Source organism: Hemicordylus capensis, chromosome 1 (assembly GCF_027244095.1).
Source record: "Hemicordylus capensis ecotype Gifberg chromosome 1, rHemCap1.1.pri, whole genome shotgun sequence".
NCBI classification, from domain to species: Eukaryota; Metazoa; Chordata; class Lepidosauria; order Squamata; family Cordylidae; genus Hemicordylus; species Hemicordylus capensis.
Window position 1 is genome coordinate 332,916,297 of NC_069657.1, and position 16,638 is coordinate 332,932,934.

The 16,638-nt window shown below is 43.6% G+C and overlaps 1 protein-coding gene across 3 annotated transcripts in view; it reads right to left on the minus strand.

Moving 5' to 3' along the window:
• Positions 1 to 16,638, minus strand: part of SLC22A16 (solute carrier family 22 member 16) — a 97,028-nt gene that overhangs the window by 41,149 nt on the left and 39,241 nt on the right. Inside the window, exon 1 of one of the 3 annotated variants that reach the window (XM_053303056.1) lies at positions 15,444 to 15,606. The exons of the other annotated variants lie outside the window; for them this stretch is intronic. Within the exon in view, the coding sequence (XP_053159031.1) occupies positions 15,444 to 15,493 (50 nt within the window). The 5' untranslated portion in view covers positions 15,494 to 15,606. Of the gene's footprint in view, positions 1 to 15,443; positions 15,607 to 16,638 lie in introns of those variants that run through there. 3 annotated transcript variants of the gene reach the window in all.

Sequence of the window (16,638 nt, forward strand, 5' to 3'; positions counted from 1 at the left end):
AACTATGCTAGCAGAATGGAACATACCTTTTGCCCACAGGTCACTGACCCATCTCCCTAACAAGTTATATTCATTACCACAAGAGATCACCTCTCTATTGGTCCCCGCTGTGGTAGATGCACCAATCACACAACTTGTCTCAGGGACAACAGTCAGTAAGGAAGGGGAGGAGCAATTGAAGGTACCTGTGGATAATAGCAATAGCAACAGCACTTACATTTATATACCGCTCTATAGCCGGAGCTCTCTAAGCGGTTTACAATGATTTTAGACTTGCACTTCTTTTAGATAAGAAGTGCAAGTCCCTCCTTAGAAAGGCCCATGAGGCTTCTGCCACAGTGATTAAGGCCACGACGGCAAACTCCATTTTGCCAGAGCTTCTGTTTTCTGGGCTAAGGAACTGTCCCAGCTGGTCCCAACCAAGAACACCAAGCTCCGCCAAGGTATCAATAAGATGGCCAAGGTGGTCACTTTTATGGCAGACTCTAGCCTGGACTGCATCCAACAGGCCTCTAGCGCCAAGGCATCAGCAGTGGCAGTCAGGAGGTGCCTCTGGCTTAAGCTTTGGAAGGTGGATTCTAAATCCAAGCTGAACCTGGCTTCATCACCATTTAAAGGAGCAAAACTGTTTGGGGACTCCTTGGACCCTGTCCTTGTTGAAACGCAGGATAAGGCGGCGGCTATGCCAACAGTCAGGATGGAAACCCGTAGACAGTTCAGGGGGGGGGCGCCCTTCTGCAATTTTCACCCCTCATTCAGGCAGTCAAACTACTTGTCCAGCAGCTCCTTTCGCGACTACAGGTATTACAACCTCAGATCAGCTGGACAAGCTCAGTGGCAACAACATCCCAGGGGCACAGGCCTCCAACAGATCAACAAACAATTTCAGATGTCCTCCTTCCAACACCGAAAGCAATGACGCCACACCGGTCGGGGGCCAGCTCCTGCTATTCAAGGAAGCCTGGTCAGAGGCCACCTCCAATCGATGGGTACGCCAGACAGTCTCAGAGGATCTATCCCTGGAATTCTCTTCTCATCCTTGAGACAGATTCATCCCCACCCCTGTACCCAAGAAACCGTGAAAACGACGACACATGCTACAAGTCATACAACACCTCCTCCAGATCAGGGTGATAGGGAGGGTGCCTATGAACAAATCAGGGCAAAGAGTGTATTCAATCTTATTTTTGGTCCCCAAAAAGGATGGATCCTGGCGAGCAGTCCTGAACTTAAAGCCCCTAAACCATCCCATCCAGAAGCGCTCCTTCAGGATCGAGTCTCTCAAAACCATCAAGGAGGCAGAGAGGGACAGGGAGTTCCTAGTGTCAGTGGATCTGTCAGAGGCATACCTGCATATCCCAATCCACCCGGATCACCGCCGTTTTCTCAGGTTCTACTTCAACAGCCGACACTATCAATACTGGCCATTCGGTCTATCCTCAGCCTCAAGGGTTTTCACAAAGATCATGATAGCACTAATTGTGCAAATTGCGCACATGTGAACCCAGGAGATTTGCATTAATCCATATCTAAACAATCTCCTGATCCGATCACCGTCACTACCCAGAGCCCAAAGATATGTACAGCATACGTTAGCCCTCCTACAGTCACATGGGTAAACCAACAAAAGAAAAAACTACAGAACTGGGTTGTTGTTTTTTAGCTCTTTATGAATTTCATGGTTTTTATTTAGCTATACCTTTGATGCTAACCAGTCAGGGACAGTCAGCTTAGAGCCCTGCCTGCCTCATTTTGTTCTTTTGCAGCCCTACATTTGTTTTGGTCAGTAGGATCTCCACAAGATTGTTTTGGCAATTATCATTCATGTTCCAATATCAGTTGTCATCTATGATTTCTGGTTCTAGTTATCATTCTTCCCACCATTGTTTGGTTATTAGTACATATTTTTAGCTGTTACAACGAAATAAATGAACTCTTAATACATTTTCTTGTTCTAGTCACAGCTGGGGTTCCCCCCTTTTGTTTTTGCATTGTTGTATTCCCGTGACTGCGCTTGTTTCTGTCCCTTCTTCTTGAAAGGAGCCAACAATCTGGCTCCACCCCCTATCACCAGATTCCCATCATGGAATCTGAACAAGGTCCTCAACACACTCACTCAATCCCCTTTTGAGCCAATGAAGGAGGCCCCACTCAGGGTGCTCTCCAGGAAGGTACTCTTCCTGATAGTGATTACCTCCACACTAAGGGTATCAGAGCTGGGCACCCTATCAGTATGAAAGGAACTGTGCATATTCCAAAAGAAGGCAGTGATACTGCACCTGGATCCTAAATTCATCCCAAAGCTCAACTCAACCTTCCACTGCTCGCAGCTGGTGGTACTACCTTCTTTTTGCCCAGCTCCAACACACCCAAGGAAGAAGACATGGCACACCCTGGATGTGAGAAGAGCCCTGCGCATATAAATACAGAGGACATAGGCGTTCCGGAAGTCAGAATCCCTCTTCATATCATTCCGCCCCACTACACTGGGAAACAAGGTGTCAAAGACCACACTCGCAAAATACATTGGAGGTCCCTCCATGGGGCATTACCGCACACTCAACAAGAAGTGCATTCACATCAGCAGCGTTCGAGGCCAGAGCGTCACTCCAGACTATCTGTCAGGCGGCGACCTGGTCCTTGGTTACCCCATTCATCAAACACTACAGGATCTCATCCTTCCATACAGCACAGGTGGCACTAGGTCACACAGTGCTCCAACAGGTCATCTAGTATACTTCTGCTTCCCGCCCAGACTACTTTCTGGTCAAGCTTGGGTATGTCCCTAGATTAGAGGATGGGCTCTGATTACGGTGGGAAAAGAAACATTGGTCTTACCTGTGCAGGGTTCTTTTTCACCATAATCAGAGCCTATCTGGCCCTCCCGCAGAAGTCTGAGGGCCAAGACCTAGGTGACGTTACTTTGTAAATAATTATTATAGGCAGTTAGCCTAACAGACAGTCTTTTTTGATCGGTTACACTTCTATTCTCGGGGTTTTTTCTTCCTTGATTTCCTATGTATATAAACTACTGCCTCTAATTCCTTGGCAAGCTCTCCCCCCCCAAAATAAATAAATAAATAAATAAATAAAAATACATTTCTATACCGCCCCAAACACAAGTTCTTTGGGTGGTTTACAAAGCAATAAAAACAGCCAATAAAAGATTAAAACATTTCAACAATTAAAATTAAAAAGTTAAAACTATTAAAACAAAACAGTATCTAATTAAAAGCCTGGGTAAACAAATGTGTCTTGACTGCCCTTTTAAAAGTTGTAAGAGATGAGGAGGCTCTTATTTCAGCAGGAAGTGTGTTCCAAAGCCTCAGGGCAGCAATGGAGAAGGCCCGTCCCTGAGTAGCCACCAGACAGGCTGGTGGCAACTGCAGACAAACCTCTCCAGGTGATCTCAATGGGCGGTTAGGTTCATAGCAAAGAAGATGTTCTCTTAAATACCCAGGGCCCAAGCTGTATAGGGCTTTATAGGTTAAACCAAACCTTGTACACGGATATCTAAATGGCATCTTTCAGCCCGACAGTTCGGAACTGGGTATCGGGGCTCTGCCTATACCAAACAGGAAATTTTGGTTGTATTAACTTCCTGTCTATCCATGAGGCATGCTGGGAATACCCCAGATTAGAGGATGGGCACCGAATACAGTGAAAAAGAACCCTTCACAGGTAAGACCAATGTTTCTTTTTAAACCATCAAGTGTCACATTAGTTTTATGTATTTCATCTCAGCAAACATACTGTACTGGGTAGAATCAGTCCAAAAACATGCAACACATATGCTAGCATAATGTCTGTACTACTTATTACTACAAAAATGTAAAGAATCCCCTACATGAGTGTCTCATTTAAAAAATTCCTAAGAATCTAAGCATGTCTTCAAAGGAACATACTTGTACAGAAAGCATAGAGTTGGGGGAGGAGATTTACTCAAAGAAGCTCAAGGCTTACTGAGATTCTTGGGACATTTTAAAGAGAAACTCACATCTGGAAGAACTGAGATTTATATGTTCTTGCAACTTCACATCTGCATCTGGGATTTGCATGCAGTTTTGGGGTCTCGGCTTGTTAACACGTGGAGGAACACTGCCAAACTCTTCCCTCCAGATGACTGCAGGAATTATATGGAAATTAAAGCAACAATGTGAAGTAACAGCAAGGTTTTATTTTATGCTCAGATCACGTTAGCCTGGCATCCATCTTGAAAGATCTGTCTGAGCTCCGGAGCAGGCTCAGTCTTACTTGTGTAACAAATGTATCTGCCTTTTGGCTATTAGGCAGTAATAATATAAACATGTCTAACAGGAATACAATAACATGGAAATACCGTGTGAACTCAGTGTTTAGGTACACACTGCATGGAACTGCAGTGATTGGTATGATCGCAGGAACCTTTCCCATCACAGAATTGCTGACACCCACACACCAGTTTATTAATTTGCTTCCAGTTCCTTTTAGACTACCTTCACATGATAATTCGTGTATGTGAATTCAAGGATGATCACATATGAGGAAGATACAAATACATGGATGAAATTCAGCAGCATGTATTAATCAGCCCAAAGAATGTCTCATTTTGATTTTTAAAAAAAATTGTTCAGCTAGAAGTGTTAGTTTGATAAAGCGGTCATGAATGAAGCATAAGATCTGGGCATCATCAACATGAGAAATACCTAATTTAACATAGGTTTAACAAGCACAACATAATATATAGTCAAGCCTATGAATGCAGCCTTATCACATCAGACTCATTTGGTGACCTGCAGCAAATTAGCCAAGTTACTTTCAAGCTCTATGTACAGCCAACATAACACAATACTGTGTTCTATCTTCTAGCCTTAAAGAACTAAGAGTTGGATCATGGGGAGCTACCTTATACCAAGTCAGACCACTGGTCCATCTTAGCACTGTCTGCACTGTCTGGCAGTGACTTTCCATTGCCAGTCAGTGCAGGAGACTTTCAGGCAGGAGACCTTCCCAACCCTACCTGGAGATGTCAGGGACTGAACTTGGGACCCTCTTCATGCAAAGCAGATGCTCTCCCACTGAGCTACAGCCCCATCCCCGTTAGAAGGCACAAGAAGACATATTAATGAAACTACCATAGTAAACACAGTGCATTACAGTGGTGACTATGCACCCATTCTTCTACTGTCACTGCAAGGATTGGGCTAGGACAGAGGCACCTTTGCTAGGAGATTTCACCACACTGTATGTCATGTCTTACAAGGCTATATAAATGCTTCTATTTATGTCTCCATATTTCATTAGCACTTTAAAAACCTATCGGTGATCCATTTCAGTAAGGATGTCATTTATCACTGGGCTGCAATTTAGCACCAAGCCCCAATGAAATGGTGATTATGTGCATGCATAGTTGACCAATTATGTCCTTAACGAATTTGTTCTTAATTTGAGCGGTGTGGAGCTTCTCCTTTTTACATTACAGGATACAGTACGACACTTGCTCATCAGTATGTGCCATATAAAGCACAACTTAACCCATTAAAAAAATATAAAAATACAAAGATACTGATAAATCAACTCCCAGCCAATTTTCAAGGAGCAGAAAGCTGAATAAAAGAAGAGCAGCAGGAAAAGGATAAGGTGCTGAAGCCGTAAGCTTGCCCAGCAAGAAACACATGCAGCATACCACTGGATCTGCCTAGCCAAAAGCAGGGCAGGGGATTTAAAAAGGAGCCACCTCTGGGTCCAGTGAGGTCAGTAGCTTTTAAGAAAGAAGCACCTCTTGCCTCAATGAGGAGGAAAGGAAACCCAAAGATGTCTCTCTTTCTTTCCTACTCTAGTCTGAGGAGGAAGGAAAGAGAGAGTGTGCCCATCCCCCTGAACTAAAAAAAAGACAGGCAAATGAGAAAGAAATTTACATGATATCTGCAACCACTGGCAGACCAGACAGCAGACACAGGCCACAGTTGCCATGTTACGAAAACCTGGAAGTGATAGGGGTTTTTTTTAGCACTAGTTTAATGAATAAAGTGATCTATTTGACTGGAGGTTCCCAACCTTGATTCCATGAGTGATGTTGGGCTATAACTCCCATTACTGACCAAACAGCCACAGTGGTGTTTGGTCAAGCGGGTGAGGATGATGGGAGTTGTAGTCCAACAGCATTTGTGGACTCAGCAGCTTTGCTAGAGACTGAATTATACTTAGCAGTTTTGCCAGAGACTGAATTATACTGGTTTCAATTGTCCTCTTACTGTACATACAGATGTTCAAAATGCGTCTCGGAATCTGGTCACCATCTTGTGAAGAAATCCTCTTGTACCTAATGCTTTTTTCTTGTCTCCACTCTGCATCCAGCCCTGCTAACTGAGCAAAGAGGCACCTTTTAAAAGTGGTGATTCTCTTTATTTAGCAGGATGAGAGCAACCGGCCCTATCCAATCCCAGCACAGCATCCCTCCAGTGGCTGTTGCTGGTGTCTATCTTATGTTTCTTTTTTTTTAGATTGTGAGCCCTTTGGCGAAAAGGAACCATTTTTTTTTCATTCATTCATTTATAGCTATCTATGTAAACTGCTTTGGGAACTTTTGTTGTAAAGCAATATATAACTATTCATCATATTCATATCCAGTTGTCAACTATTTTCCTAGGAGAGTATCTAGCACAATACAGCTTGCTCAGTCTTCTCCTTTGCAAAACGTATGATGAGTGCTACAGGCTCTGTCAGGTCTAGAGCTGTACCCAAGAAAGGTGAAGGCACCAAAGCATACAGTAGCTCAAGGGACCTAGAAAGTTTGGAAACCCAGTATCATCAACATGCTTGAAAGATCTGAGAAAGATTTCAGGTTCCATTGTAGCAAACACCTGCTCCCAAAATGCATGGGGCAAAAAAAATTTTTATTGGTTGAGCCAGTCTTTCCAAGATAGCCTAACACCAATCAGCTGTAGACCAGACCTAGCAATCATGGATATGGAGGAATTTGAGAAGATTCAATGGAAGACTAGCAGAACTTTTCCAGTTCTGCAATTCTGTGGGCTACCAAATACACTGTTATGCATTAACCTGCACTTAGTCAGTGATAATGAATTACTCCTGAGGAATCCAATAGAAATCAAGTAACTCCTGAGTAGTACCATTAAGTAACAATCTGGATGTCAGCCATTTATCCTTTAATCTCCTACTCTGATTATATTAAAGGAACATAAAACAACAAAAACAACATTAAACTAGTACCTGAATGCCCATCAATAAGTTGGGTGGGAATAAGCAAGAGAAGAAATGGACTGGTGAAATGAGGGCTCCCTCCCATTTATGCAGCACTGCTGCAGTTGATAGAAACACCTTCTGATCCCCTTAAGAGTAATACCATCTCAGCATTCAGGAGTCTCCTCCACCACTCAGACCATTATCCTGGCTTGCTTACACCTAGACGAGAGAGGGGTGGAGGTCAGCCCACCAGTATTATTCCACATTCATCTGCAAACCATATTGTCTTTGATCTGCTTTGTTTATATTCTATGGAAAATTGACTCAAATGAAAAATGTTATATCTATGGACTTTCTAAAACAAAACATGTGAGTCATGTATATGTACTTTTAAAATGTCAGGAGAGATCTTACTACGATAATTCAGGTGTGATTACTATGAATCACAAACAACTAAGATACATCTTCATAACATTTATTGTACCCCAAATGCTCAAAAGAATCTTGGACCACCTATCCAGATAATTTTGCATTTGCAACAAAAACCCTGAGATATTTAACCATTTGAGTAAGGTTCCTAGGAATGACTGCACCCAAGTAAACAAGAAAATCTGGGCACCACCTAAAACCCCAATCTTTATTATTATCTAGAGTACCATTAGAACCTAAAGGGATCCATTCTGATTAACCCAATTTATACAGTAGCTAGATAAATGATAAAAAATTTGAGCTGGTCTTGTGCCAGCAAGCATGACTTGTCCCCTTTGCTAAGCAGGGTTCACCCAGGTTGCATATGAATGGGAGACTACATGTGTGAGCACCATAAGATATTCCCACTAGGGGGTGGAGCCGCTCTGGGAAGAGCACCTGCCTGCTTGCATGCAGAAGGTCCCAAGTTCCCTCTCTGGCATCTCCAAGATGGGACTGAAAGAGATTCCTGCCTACAACCTTGGAGAAATGGCTGCCAGCCTGTGCAGACAATACTGAGCTAGCTGGAACAATGGTCTGACTTGGTATATGGCAGCTTCCCATGCAAGTAAACAAAAAAATAAGATTAAGGATTGAAACTCATGGTTTATCAATAAAACAAAATATCTGCATACAAAACTAGCTTATATTCAACCTCACCTAATACAACACCCTTAATATTATTAGTGTACCTAACAGCATAAGCTAAACATTTTAAAACAAGAGGGGATAAGATTAAAAACAAGAGGGGATAAGGAACATTCCTGACAGCTTAGTTTAACGAGAGAAGAAACCACCCCATTGAGAATCACACATGAATAATGAGCCGCATACAGCATACCAACTCAGGCCAAAAAACTTTGAGAAAATCCAAATTTATTCAGAACACACTCCATAAGCCCTACCGGGGCCATATCAAAGACTTTCTCTGCATTCAGAGAAATAACAAGAGCCAGATCTGGCTTATCCACAGATAAAGCTAATATATCTACTAGAAGTCCTATGATAAAATGGGCTCAAGATGCGGGGCGTAATATAGAAATGGCAGCCTGGGAAAAGTTATGGAAAAATGATTTAAAATTTACTGCATGTTATGCTATCAAAGAAAATCATTATAAAATGATGTATAGATGGTATCTGACACCAAAAAATTGGCATTAATGTATAAAAATGTTTCAAACAAATGTTGGAAGTGTGGACATTTTGAAGGCACATTTTTTCATATGTGGTGGACCTGTGGGAAGGCTAAAGCCTATTGGGATATGATATATAATGAATTAAAGAAAATATTTAAAATGACATTTCCTAAGAAGCCAGAATCCTTCCTGCTGGGAATAACACAAGGTGCAATTTCTACAACCAATTTAACATTTTTTATGTATGCCTCCACGGTGGCTAGAATTATATATGCACAGAAATGGAAGTCTAGTGAACTGCCTTCAAAAGAAGACTGGCTGATAAAAATTTTGGAATATGCGGAGATGGCAAAACTTACAGCACTATTAAGAGATCAAAACTTGGAATGTTTTAAAGAAGATTGGAAACCATTTTTGTTGTATCTAAAGAATTACTTTCCTACTATGGACTTGACAGCAGGGTTTGAAATTTAGTATAAATCGCAGGTTGGTTAGATTAATTATGTTTGTAAGGGTTTGAACTTATGTTTTGAACTATTATTATAGCAAGGGTAAATTTTATAATTGTTGATTCACGAAGAAATGTGAGCGGGAAGTCCACCCCTTTTGTGTGTGTGTGTATTTTTAATGAATGATAATATTGCTATTGTTAAAATCAATAAAAATTGAATTTGTAAAAAAAAATATATATATCTACTAGAAGTCCAATACTGTTGAATCCTGGATTAGGGATGGGCCTGGACCGGTCCGGAGGCCATTGAGAAAGCCTCCGGACCTGTTCGGACCTTGGCGGTCAGGTTCGGGTGGGGGGGTACCTTTAAGAGTGGCGGGGGGGTTACTTACCCCTCCCACCGCTTTCCCACTTGGCACCATAATCCTATGTGTAATTGGGGTGGCAGGACACCTCCCTGCTGCCCCTTCCCCGACGTTGCTTGCAAAAACTCCCAACAGTCCTTTGCGCGTGCACACACGTCACAGAGATGAGTGCGCACGTCTCTGTGATGTGCGCGCGAGCGCAAAGGACTGTTGGGAGTTTTTGCAAGCAACGTCGGGGAAGGGGTGGAAGGGAGGTGTCCTGCCGCCCCAATTACACATAGGATTATGGCGCCAAGCGGGAAAGCGGCGGGAGGGGTAAGTAAACCCTACCGCCGCTCTTAAAGGTACCCCCCCACCCCAGTGCCGGACCGCAGTTGGCGGTTCCATGCACACCCCTATCCTGGATGGCTAGAAATAAACCCTCTCTGAGCAGGATGAACAAGAATTGAAAGGACAGATTGCAACCTAGGTGCAGAGGCGTATCTAGGGAAAATAGCGCCTAGGGCAAGCACTGAAATTGCGCCCCTTGTCCAAACATCCCACACCCATCTTTCAGATAACTTTACCATAATATCAGCTGAAAAATACAAGTCAAGCTCGTTAATCTTTTAATTTTTCAAAAACAATTTAGAAAACTACAAATTTCAGTATGCTGGGGCTCATGAAATACCCAAATACTATATGGAGGTATACTTGGAAAACTAATGTCTAATTCTCTACTATGCATTGTAGCATCACTATTACATAAGTTTTTAAAAGAAATGGAGAATTTGACTTTTCCCTATTTACTCTGAAAATAATTAACAGATATGCAAAGTAAACTGTCACAGCTTGGAATATATTCTAGTATTTCAGAAAGACAGTTAAAATGAGAGAAAGAGAGCAAGAAACTCCCAGTGGGCCTTAATACTAAGGCTAATTAATACTAATTTCACACTGATTGAAAGACAAACTCACCATTAATAGCCATATTATTAAGACATCACATTTAACTCACTTATAACAAGAAGCAAAGAGCAAATGAATACAATCCTAGCTCATAAGCTTCAGCTCATTATTCACAAGCCCTGATTCTCTGTACACAGTGCCAAACTAAATATGTGTAGAGTGACTTATATTATATTAATTTTTTTTAAAAAAAAAATACCTGTAGCCCCTAAAGGCTGTGGGGTGGGTCTGCAAAGGTTCCTGCTCCCCTCGCTGGCCTCTAGGGCTTTGCAGGGACCATTTGAGTATGTGTGGTGGCCATTTATATATATATGGCCGCTGAAAACAAAATGGCTGCCACACATGCTCAAATGGCCTCTGCAAGGCCTGGCATGGGGGCCTCACAGAGGCCATTTGAGCATGCACAGTGGCCATTTTGTTTTCAGTGGCCATTTTTTAAAAAAAAATTTAATGGCGCCCCCCCTTCAAGTGGCGCCCGGGGCACGTGCCCTGCCTGCCCTACCCCTAGATAAACCCCTGCCTAGGTGTCAATGGACCACTTTCTCTGAGCACTGCTCAGTGGCTCAATACAACTGGTTATGTTTGCAATCGTGTGTGAAATTAACAGTCTTAGCTGAACTCTGCTGTCAGAGTAAACCATAAAGATTTTTGCTCCAGGGCAAACAATTTCAGAGCTGACAGAAACTTGACAGGTTTCAGATTTCAGGGATTTGATTTAATATATTCAGCATAGGTTTAGCACTGCAATTTAAAGAGGGGTACAAAGTGTTTTGTTGGCAAATGTTTGCTTGCCTATGTGGGGTAAAGATACTAACTAGCCTGAAACAATAAGTAGCTGAGGAAAGAAAGTGATACCATATTAAATAGAAAGCCGCAGTGCTGCCTTAACAGCAGTTCCAGAATGCATTTTCAGCTCCTAAATGTGCCCGAGAGATCTGATCTCAGTAATTTTAACTGTATTTAGCTTAAGCTAGCCTTTCAATTAGGGTGATGGCACTTTATTCCGCAATTCTTTTCTGGTACTTCTTTCTTCTTTTACACAACGAAGCCACTGAAGCTGGAATCTGAAGCAGAAGGAGCTTCCTTGGGCCTACTGCTTGCACCATTTTCCTCCTGAAAATGCCCTCCCTGCTTTACTAGTCTCTTTCCTCCAGTGGGTGTGCGGGATAGCACCTTGAGGGCAATTTTCAGTGGGAAAACAGCACAAGGTGGAAAGGACAGGGCTCTTCCAGACGGAGATACATTCTGACCTGAATGCAAATTATGACAAAACCAAAAACCAGAAAACCCACACTATGATCAAGGATGTCATGTGTAATATCGTCTGTGCCATCTACTGGCAATCTGCAGCAAGCCATAAAACAACTCCCCCCAACCCCGCCGCCAGGTTAGAATAAAATGGAATTTGAAAAAAACCAGTCGTTTCATGGATTGCTACAGATTACCAGTAGATGGCACCAAGAATTTTACATGACATTCTTGTACATCAGGGGTGCATAACTCAAATGCCCCAGTAGGCCAGAACCACTCATGACTTGGCATCCAGGGGCCAGGGCCAATTTTCAGCACATCAATTATTACATTAAAGTTTATTGTTAAAATATTAATGAAAGTGAGGGGGCAGAGAGTTGGAGCCGGTGTGTGGGCGGGGGGAGCAAGAGGAAAGCGGGATGAGAGAGTGTGTCAGTGGGCTCTAACCCAGAGCAAGAGGTGTCTGGTCCCAAGCAACCAACTACCAAGAGCTACTCATGACTAAAGGCTACTGCTGCTGCTGCAGGAAATTCCTACCTGCAGGCCAGCAAAAACTCACTGAGAGCCAGGTCTGGCCCGGGCCTTAAGCTGGGCAGGCCTGTTGTATGTGGTGTGGATTTTCTATTTCACTTCTTGTCATAATTTGCACTATAGAGAGAATACATCACCACAGGGATAACCCTTAAAACGCCCCTCTTCCCATTCACTCCTGTGCCAGTCTTCTACTTCAAACTGTCGCCTCAGAACCAATCTACACATTACATTAAATGCATCGTTTAGTTCTGCGTGTTTGGTTATTTTTAAGTTAAAAAGCATCCATGGCGGAAGGCATCGCTCAAGATAGGGACTGCACAAAAAGGGTCAATTTACCCTTTCTTGCTGTGCCATGGTCTAGGCTGCTAATAGCAGCTTTGGGATGCAGTTTTTGTCAGAATCACAGTGCAGTGATCAAATATCTCCTTCCTGGCCCCAATTCTGATCCACCCTGCAGCTGCTATTTAAATTTTTAAAAACACAGGGCTCAATTACACATTTAATGTAACCTAGTTTGGTCTTCAGTGGCTGTATTGAATAAAAAGAAAGAGTTTTTTTAAACCATGGAATTACATGTGTGTTCCAAAGACGTTTTTCCTAGGTAAGCAGCATGAAAAGTACACCCAGGTTGTGTACACAGGTGGGAGACCTGGTAAGTCCCCTCCACCCACATATCAGGAAAGTTATTCCTGGTTCTTAACTATTCTTAACATAGTTTCTTATACTGCCATGTTCATACAAATGTTAATTGATTTTTGTAGAATTAAGGCCTAAGTGGCACAGTGGGGAAATGCTTGACTAACAAGCAGAAGGTTGCCAGTTCGAATCCCCACTGGTACTATATCGAGCAGCAGCGATATAGCAAGATGCTGAAAGGCATCATCTCAGACTGTGCAGGAAGAGGCAATGGTAAACCCCTCCTGTATTCTACCAAAGAAAACCACAGAGCTCTGTGGGCACCAGGAGTTGAAATTGACTTGACAGCACACTTTACCTTTAGGGCCTAAGGAACCTCTATAGTTCATTCAGATTTTAAAATTTCCTAATCACACAGAGGAAGTTATTCAAAACACACTGTCCAGGCTGCCAGCTGAGCAATGACCTTAAATGCCCAGAGTTTCCCTGCTGCTGTGAGAGAGCAAGACACTGTACCCATAGAGTAATGGCCAGAGGAGGGGCCATGTCTCACTGGCAGAACACATGCTTTGCACGCAGGAAGTCCCAGTTTCAATTCCTGGCATGGCAACTCTAGTTAAAAAGATCAGGTGCTTCCCCTGATATGATATGACAGCTCTTCTCATTCATATATTCAGGAAACAGACGATGTTCTTTTGTGTGGAAGCAAAGAAAGCAGAGAAATACACAGACTTGGCCACTGCACTCCCAAGACATAGCATGCTGCCTGTCTCTCTTGTGCACACAATGCATGTTTAGCATTATCAGCATACAAGCATTGCTTCTGGCTTGGACAGAACTCATCTATGTCATTTGAATGGCAGGTGCAATCAGAATAGATGGGTAAACACACCAAGTACCCTTGAATCTCTGTACACACCCACAACTGGCAAGAAACTAGCTTCAGGTTTCATAACATATGGTTACTCATTTCATCAACTCCTCCAGGTTGTCTGAGTGGTGAGAAACTGCAGGGTAGCACTACAGGGTTTAGTTTCCTGTTCTCTTTGGATGAGGGAGAGCTAGAGACTTGTGGTATCTAATATACGCTTTGTAATACTTGCTCTGTTCCAGGGGTTACCAACCTGTGGTACTCTAGCAGTTACTGAACTACAACTCCCATCATCCCCAGCTACAATTTACAGTGGGTGGGGATGATGGGAATTGTAGTTCAGTTCAACAACAGCTGAGCTGATGTACCACAGGTTGGGAACCCCTGATCTAGAACTCAACTAATTAAAAGAAAGGAGACAAGCTTGAGGGGTCAACTTGAGTATGTGTGTGTGCGCGCATACACCTGCACCCCCAGGTTTCAGCTAACTAGTTGAACCCCAGCAAGAAATGCTCCTCTTCCTTTTTCTTTCTCTCAAACTCCAAACTGTGATTGAGCTCATGCGCGCGTGCTCTCTCTCTCTCTCTCACACACACACACACACACACACTCTACTACAGCAAGTGCCCTTCTCAGATCCCACTCCTGCAGATGGACTGCCCATTCACAAAAAGATCCACAGGTATCTACATTGTTTAGTCAGGTCCCTGATCAGTCAGTCATTCAAGCAATCAAGTAGATCAACCTCACAACAATATCCCCATCATGTTTAATTGACCTCCTTAGTAGCTTACCCATCAAATTTTTTTAAACAGAAAAAACTACTTTATTTATCCTGCACTGCAAGTACAAATACAGATACAAAGCCACAGATATTCCCATGAACAAAGACTTGCTATATCCTTTTTTAAAAACCCACACAACTCACACTCCTCCCAATGGGTTTTGCATAAATACACAAAAACAACTCCCCCGCCCCCACCCCACAACTCCGGTCTACAGCTAGGACTTAATGTGAACCAAGGTTCTCTCGAATTGTGCCAGCCCTGATAGAAGAAAGAGTCCATTTGATCAGGAGCAGAATAAGGAGTACTCTGGGACGGAGAATAAAAGTTTCCACAGCAGAGGTGTAACTAGCGCCTGTGCCAGCGCCTTCAAGAAACTACAGACCGACCACAAAAAGACGAGCATTTCCACTCACAAAGATTCTCCCTCCCTCCAATCATGGTTACACGCAGGGGGACTCAAGTTACAAGCTCGCCTGTATCTGTCGAAGGGGAGTTTGGCCCACTGGCCCCTGATCAGAAAAGAGTGCTACTCTTTAAGGTGCCACCACCAGACTCTCGGTTGGTTTTTGCAAGAAAAGACCAACACGGCTTCGCCGCTGCGGCCACGTGTCGCTGCCACCTGAAGTGCAGGCACAATTCCGGCGCCTCCCGTACGGGAGCGAGCGCTCTCTGCTTGGGCTCTTCGTCCAGCCGCCGCCCGCACACACCTCCCCATCCCGAACTCTCTGAGAAAATGAGGGAGGAAGACTGCAGAGCCCCCCACACTTATCGCAAGCTGGCGCCGCTCTCTTCCCCGGCGGGCTCCGTTACCTGCCAAAGTGTCCCAGGGAGTCGAAGAGGAGCTCGAAGTTGCGAGCCATGGCGCGGACACACTGCCACCGGCGCGCAGGGGAAGGACAGACTCTCCTCTGCCCGCCCACCCAGCCATCCCCAACAACTGCGCAGAGCCCGCCTGCCTGGAGGGGGCGGCTCCCTCCTTCACCCTCTCTCTCACCCGCCGACGGGCCCTCGGCATCGGCAGCCTGCAGGCGAGCGGGCCCCGCTAAGCCCTCCCCTGGCGCTGGAGCCAGCCCGGCCCCTCTCCCTCCCTCCCCAGAATAACCACCCGCACCAGAGCAGCCGAAAGTGGGTTCACTTAGTCGTCCGTCCCCACCCCCCGCACCCCACTGCCCTGAGGCGGCTTCAGTCCCCCTCTCAGAAGAGCAGCCACCCCAGCAAAGCCTCAGGCAGCACCACCCGACCCTTCCCTCCGCTCCAGCCCGCCACCCCCCGACTTTCAGAACCGGCAACTTGGGAGCTCGCCACCCACCTCCTGTTTTAAGACGAAATCTATAGCCGGTTTATTTATCAATTATGTATTTATGTGAAATATTTATACCCTGCCCCTCTAGTACACTACTGCTCGGGGAGGCTCACAACAGTAGAATAGATACAAAGTAAAATGCAAGTAATAAAATTAACCAAAGTAAATAAGTTAAAAGTCAGGCTAAAACCACAATCAGAATTAAGTTTCAAATTAAAAGTTATTTTAAAAGCTAAAACATTGAGAATTCTAAAAACTAAATAACCTACTAGATATAACCAAAGATGGAGCATTAAAAAGCCTCTTTTTAAAAATATGTGTTTAGTTGCTTTTTAAAAACACTTCTAGAGAGGATGTCTTATTTTATCTATCTATATATCACATTTTTATACCACCCAAAATGCAAGTTCTTTTGGGTGCTTTCTATCACTGACTTTTGTTCTGATTACAAAAGTAGGATGTTAGTCTTTAAATTATGTGGAGAAATTTGCCTTTTGATTGAAGACTGCTTCACACTTTGAGTAAATCACCTGTAAAGTAACATGTGCCCTTGAGTCAGACCTGTAGGACTAGATAAATGCATGCATGTCAAATAATTGCATCCCGGAACTGTAATATGCCTGAATGATTCACTCAATCAGGGATTGTTCTTTTAAAACTCGATTTCTATCATTTTGTTCACCAAGGAAAATGTCATTTTCC